Source organism: Trichinella spiralis, assembly GCF_000181795.1.
Source record: "Trichinella spiralis strain ISS 195 chromosome Unknown Scfld4, whole genome shotgun sequence".
In the NCBI taxonomy this organism is placed as follows: Eukaryota; Metazoa; Nematoda; class Enoplea; order Trichinellida; family Trichinellidae; genus Trichinella; species Trichinella spiralis.
The window spans coordinates 9,393,214-9,399,213 of record NW_003526943.1 but is presented as its reverse complement, the minus strand read 5'-3'; the positions used below and the strand labels follow the sequence as shown (position 1 = coordinate 9,399,213).

The 6,000-nt window shown below is 30.7% G+C and overlaps 2 protein-coding genes across 2 annotated transcripts; one reads left to right on the top strand and one right to left on the bottom strand.

The window, feature by feature from the left end:
* Positions 1-927: 927 nt before the first annotated feature.
* Positions 928-2,129, top strand: Tsp_02307 (hypothetical protein; the record flags this gene model as incomplete). Its single annotated transcript, XM_003378078.1, has 3 exons — positions 928-971; positions 1,200-1,460; positions 1,968-2,129. Coding segments are annotated over 3 exons (467 nt in total), but the record flags the coding sequence as incomplete, so codon positions are not given.
* A 649-nt stretch (positions 2,130-2,778) lies between these two features.
* On the bottom strand, positions 2,779-4,885 carry Tsp_02308 (putative von Willebrand factor type A domain protein). The gene is made up of 3 exons (XM_003378077.1): positions 4,567-4,885; positions 3,716-4,390; positions 2,779-3,662 (listed from the first exon to the last, which is right to left on the bottom strand). The coding sequence occupies exons 1-3, from the start codon at positions 4,883-4,885 to the stop codon at positions 2,779-2,781; spliced, it is 1,878 nt and encodes a 625-aa protein (XP_003378125.1).
* Between the last annotated feature and the right edge of the window lie 1,115 nt (positions 4,886-6,000).

Genomic DNA, 6,000 nt, shown 5'->3' with positions numbered 1-6,000 from the left:
TCGCTATTTTCTTATTTTTGATTGTTTTTTCCGACTATTGCTATCGCATTTGATATACGTCACTTTGGTACAATAAAATATAGAATAATAATAAAAATTATTTTCGGGAATGCTGATCATGAAAAAGTATAAACTTCACCACAAATTGAACTGGCGAGGACCCGGAGGCAGATCCGCTGGCCCGTTACACAGCGTGTGCCGTCAGCGCTTCGTGAGAAGGTGGAAATCTGAAAAAAGCGAGCGCGGGGACGCAGAGCAAACCGAAGAGGAACTGTCCCCGGTTGAAGAGACTCGGATGCAGCTGACACGAGAAGAATGGGAGTAGGGACGTGTGTGTGTGTGTGTGTGTGTGTGTGTGTGTGTGTGTGTGTGTGTGTGGAAACTGAGAACGGTAGCAGTACCCGTCGTGCGTATCATGAAGAACAGCCCAAGAATCCGCAGGACGTCAACTGGAGAGGAGCGAAGCCAGACACCAGTCATACAGTCCATTGTAGATTATCTAACCAGCGAACGGCTAGTACAATCGTACCTGATTATCTTTTACTGTTTGCCGTAATTGCCGATACATGCTATATTTATGAATATTTCATTTAAAAAAATTTTCAAATGACAAATTACATGATGTTTCACTGATATAATTTGAGCACTGACTATTGGTTTAGATTTACTTCAATTTTTGTTTTTTGAATTGCGCTGTTTTTTAAAGTTTTTACAACACTAACCTGAATTTCATTTATTACAGTATGATGCTTCTAAGTGAGTCATTGCATGCAATTTGTAATAAATTATTTTTGGAATTATTGAATTATGCATTAGAAATACTTATTATAATCTAGTTATCTCAGGTTTCTTATTTCTTTATATATGTATCAGAAACGTGAAAGCTTTCCATTGGTACATATTATATAGCATGTTATTTTTTTATAGAAATTGCTTACTTGAAAACAGCAACAATGGAAATTGATTTAAATGTAAGATGTATTTATTTTTTGTATTTCTTTATGTTATATTCCATTAATGTTAATGATGTTTTTTAATTATATTTTGAATTCCGTTGTTATTGAAAATATTGTTGCTATTTTTTTTATTTTATATTTTAAATGTCTTATATGATTCAGAATTATTTTTAAGAAAAAAATTTTTTATGGAACTACTTGAATGAATAGAGATCTTATTATATTTTGAATTTTTAAATATAGTTAGATTTTCGAAAACTTGACAGAAAAGTTTTGCCGATAAAATGGAATGAAAATGATGGGAAGCACATTGTACTTCAAATACAAAAAATTCGTAATATTGCTGTTCCGAAGGCCCTAGAAGATAAAATGGACTTTCCATATTTTTTGAGAATAGACTTAACTGATGGAAAGTCTGATGTTGTTGGACTGGTATCAACTCCTGTTAAAGGATTGAAGTATTATGATATCATATGTTTGTGTTGTTTATTTTATGCATTGCATGTATTTGACTAATTTGTGAAATCATGTCTGTTTCACAATAGCTTAAAATATTGATTCTATTCAGAAAAACTTTTGAACCAATATATCAATAAATGTTATAACTTATGCAGGCAAATTGAAATGCATTATTTAATGAATTTATAATAGTCTTTTGAATATATTTTTGTAATTTCTGTTTACTAACGTTTTTTGATTCATTATTTATTTTAATGAATTTTTAAATGTAATAGTTGTGCTTCGTAAAGTGCACTTGGTTTGAATTAATATAAATAAATAATAGTTTAATTTTGAAGTGTTTTATTTTTGTAGCATGCAAACTCCACCAGGCACAAAGCTGCAGATTACTTGTCCAGTTGAAAACGAGAAGAATTTCATTTTTTTAAACAACAGCAACTGCTGCTTGCTTGGCGGGACAGTTCAGAAACTTTTTGATAATTGGAATGCTAATAGAGTAAATTTATCCGTTTCATTATTTCAGAATGAGATTTTATAAATTATTAAATGCAGATTGGATCTTTATCGAACCGAACAGGCGTTGCTCAAAATAAATTGGCTCCACAGTGGATACCGTTTGCAAGAAAGGAACAAAATGAAGTTTTACCCAGCATGACTCAGCAGTTCCGTTCATTGTCAGTTACTAGTAAAATCAGAAATCCTCGACAATCTTAACTTACATCAGCTCTGCATTTGTATAATAAACGTTTATTTAATGATAATGAAAAATGTCTTTTTTCTGATTTTTGGAAATAACTTATATATAAAAATACGGTTTATCTTTATGAAAATATTTAACATTTTAGAACGTTCTATTATCATTTGTAGCAAGGATATGACAGAATATTACCTTATTACATATTTCAATGCATTTATGCAATTGTCAGTGATTATTAAATACTCTAAAAAATAGTTCTGAGCGACAATGTAAAGAATGATATTAGTCCTGTTCATATTAAATATTGAATATTTACTGCTTTTAAATAGAATTAAAATGTGGACCACCTGGAATATATTTTTCAAGAAATATTAATTTTATATAATTTGGAATTAACTGATTTAAATACTTTTCTTTTAAAAATATATTTAAAGTTTGGGTATTAATAAAGTTTACATTGAACAAATTTATCTTTGAAAATTAAACGAAATTGAAATTTTTTCAGCACTCCATTGCATGCATAAAAATTCACCATTATTGTGTAAGTTTTATTAATAAATAAAAATTCATTTCAATGAATTACATTTGACATGTAAAATTTGCTGAAATTAAAGTTTAGTAAAAAACAAAATAATGAAGATATTAATCAAGCAGTATTATACTGCTTTAGCTTGAAGTATCGTCTATAAAAGGAATATCCTTTGCTTCAATGTAATTTAAAAATGGACTGAACGCCAAATTAGAATCTGCCACAGTTGGAGGGTCATCCACTTTTTCATCGGTTTTGTTATTCATTTTCTTACAAGCGATTATCTTCAACACTGCAAATAATAATACAGGCAGGACCACAAATACAGCACCAGGCACAGTATAATAATGATGTTTTTCGTTGATAAAACGTGAATAATTTCGACAATCCGTTGAATTGTCCACTCTTATTCCACTACAATTTTTCCTGTTATCTGATCCGTAATAACCAGCAGTATTTGTTTCAGAGACATTATAATTTTCTGTTGCATTGATCTCATTTTCATTATTCTTTAGTGCATCATTTTCTAAACTCTCAACGAAATTTGCATTTTCAAAAGCTTCTAAAGTCTCATTGATAACAACATCTGCTCCAATAATTCCAGAATTTATGGTTTCTGGCCATAAAGTAACGGCATGATCTTCTGCTATTTCAGTTGTTTTTACGCTATTCCAATTTACATCATTTTCTTCATAATCACTTTCAGTTTTGTATTCAACAAACAAAGGGTGGGAAGTTTCCGTTCGTAGTAGAGGATTATCGTTTTCCTTGGTTGTAGTATCTTCTTCCTCATTTTTCGAAAAGCTGGTGTAATCTGCATAATCAAACCTTGATTCTGATTCTTCTTCAAAAGTAGATGATATCACGTCATTTTCACTAAAATTCAAGGTAACACCAGTACTGCTTTCAATAAATTCCACAGTATTTGTTTCTGTTGATATATCATTAACATCCGCTCTCTCAGTCATGCTCATCTCATGATCAAACGTCATTTTTGAACCCATTACTTCATTTTCTTCATCTGCAAAGTGGAAACTTTTCATTATTAAACAAATGAATAAAATTTTCACATACTTCTGCTCATAACCGTTTCAACAGGTGGCCAACTGCTATTAGTGATTTCCATTTCTCGGCTAGCTTTAGTATCTATGACGTTCACACTGCTCGTTAAAAATTTTTCACTTGTAAAACTTCTGACTGTAGTTGTGTAGCTGTTCATTAGGATAAGATTTAAATTATTTTCTTCAGGAACACTGTCCACCATTTCTCCAAGGGATATGCTATTCGTTTCATATGCTGGAATTTCGTATGAAGAATTTTCCTTTCCTTTTGATGCAAAGTAAAAACTCGGAACCTTCCTAAGAAGCTTTGTAACAAGAATATCTGCATTCGTTTCTACATCGACGTGTTTACTGAGAATAAAGAATAAATCCGGTTCGCTGGCAATTTTGTTACGAAGATAGTTGTAGAGATATCTTCTTTTTTCCCGAGAATTTGCTGAATTAGAAGTTGCTATCATTACAACAAAAATTCTGTGCTTTTCCCTTGTCAACTTTTCTGCCCAAAGATGAGGCTCACACTTTTGCACAGGTGAATGGTCATCTGTGAAAAGTATGATCACATTCGGCACACTCGGTCGATCACCTTCGCTTAACTTGAACACTTTCTCATCAATCAATCGAAACGCATCACTAATATTCTTCATTTTATTTCTCAATTTAACTTCCTCTATCTGCTTGTACAGTTCATCTACAAAACAAATAAATTTTAAATTAAAATCAGATCAGCATAAATATTTATCATTAAAAATTCTAATTTTATCACAGAGAAATGTAACGATAAAGTTAAATGTGCAGTATTATGTAAAGGTAAACTATAATACAGAAAAATATTCCTAATTTATATTATAAAAAGATAATCTTTACCATGATTTGTAAACGTGTTAAAATTAGACACAAGTTGCGCTGAAAGCATTCCATCTTTCATCATTTCGTGATACTTTATGATCGCCACTCGTACAAAATCGTCATTTACAGATATTTTTTTCAAAATATTTTTCATAAGCAGCTTTTCTTCAATAAACATCTCTCCTTGAACTGATTGTGAGTTATCACAAATAAAGACCAAGTCAGCAACGAAATTCTTAGCAGACATGTCAGGGTTCGCTTGCGACTTGAAAAACAAATAGAAAAGGAAAGCTGTTATTAAGAAATACGGTGCTAATCTTATTTTATGAGTTTTCATTTTCACGCTGAAATTAAAATTTGATCAAACTTCATTCTACGATAAAGTGTTCATACTTACAAATGGCCTTAGTTGTAACTGAGCAGTCACTGACTGTATTGGAGCGTATCAAATTGGCGATAGATGATTGGTGCAACAACTAGATTAAAGAAAACACACTCAAAACCATTAGTAAAACCTGAAAATCTACAATATTTTGTTTACAGTATTTTGTTTTGAATATATTATTATACTGATTTTTATTATAAGAAATTAATATAAATATGTAACTTAAATAATAATTAATTAAATGAATTAAAAGTATGTGTATTATGATGTAAATATAATTTTCAGGTTGTCAGAATATTATTAACTGAGTTGCAGTTTATTCCGTATTACTGATCAAAATGTAATAAATGTATTCATTTTGAACGTGATTTACAGAAGACCGATTATTTCATTTCTATGAGCTTCTGTTGATTTCATGCTTCGATAAATGCAAGATGAAATATTACATTGATGAGATGTTAAAAAATACGAAAGCGTTGCAAAAAATATACAGCCTTAAAAGATGCTATATTTCTGTGTGTGATCTCTAACAGAAACTATTTTTTATGTTTATTATCAGGAATGATAGGTCAATACTTTACCTTATATTCCCTTTTTTGTAAAGATGTTTAAAATTTATCTGATTTTTTATTTATAGCCAAAGTTATGAATTTTTAAGACTATATTGAATGCTAAAAATATAATTTTAAAACCTCTTGTTGAAAACGGTAGAAAGTTCTTGCCTAAGTTTGGTTTTACTGTAACTGAAAGCACGATATTGTCTTTCTATGATATTCATGAATAAAGCTTCCTCCCAGAGATTTAAGTTGTGCATAATACTGGTCCCATACGGGGTTTTAGGTTGACTTTAGGGAATCCCTTTAATTCAGGAACTTTTACTTTTGATTAATTGCAAATGGAAGAAGCAGGATTTTAGTAATTCAGGATGAGCTACTTCTTTATTTCATGTCCGAACAGAGGCCGCAGATCTCTATTCAAAGGAGAATATAAAGCACCAGTTTTCCTTGAGCTAAACAATTCAGCTATGCAGCTAGTAGAGCTTGCTCAACTATTTGTCTCAATATTTC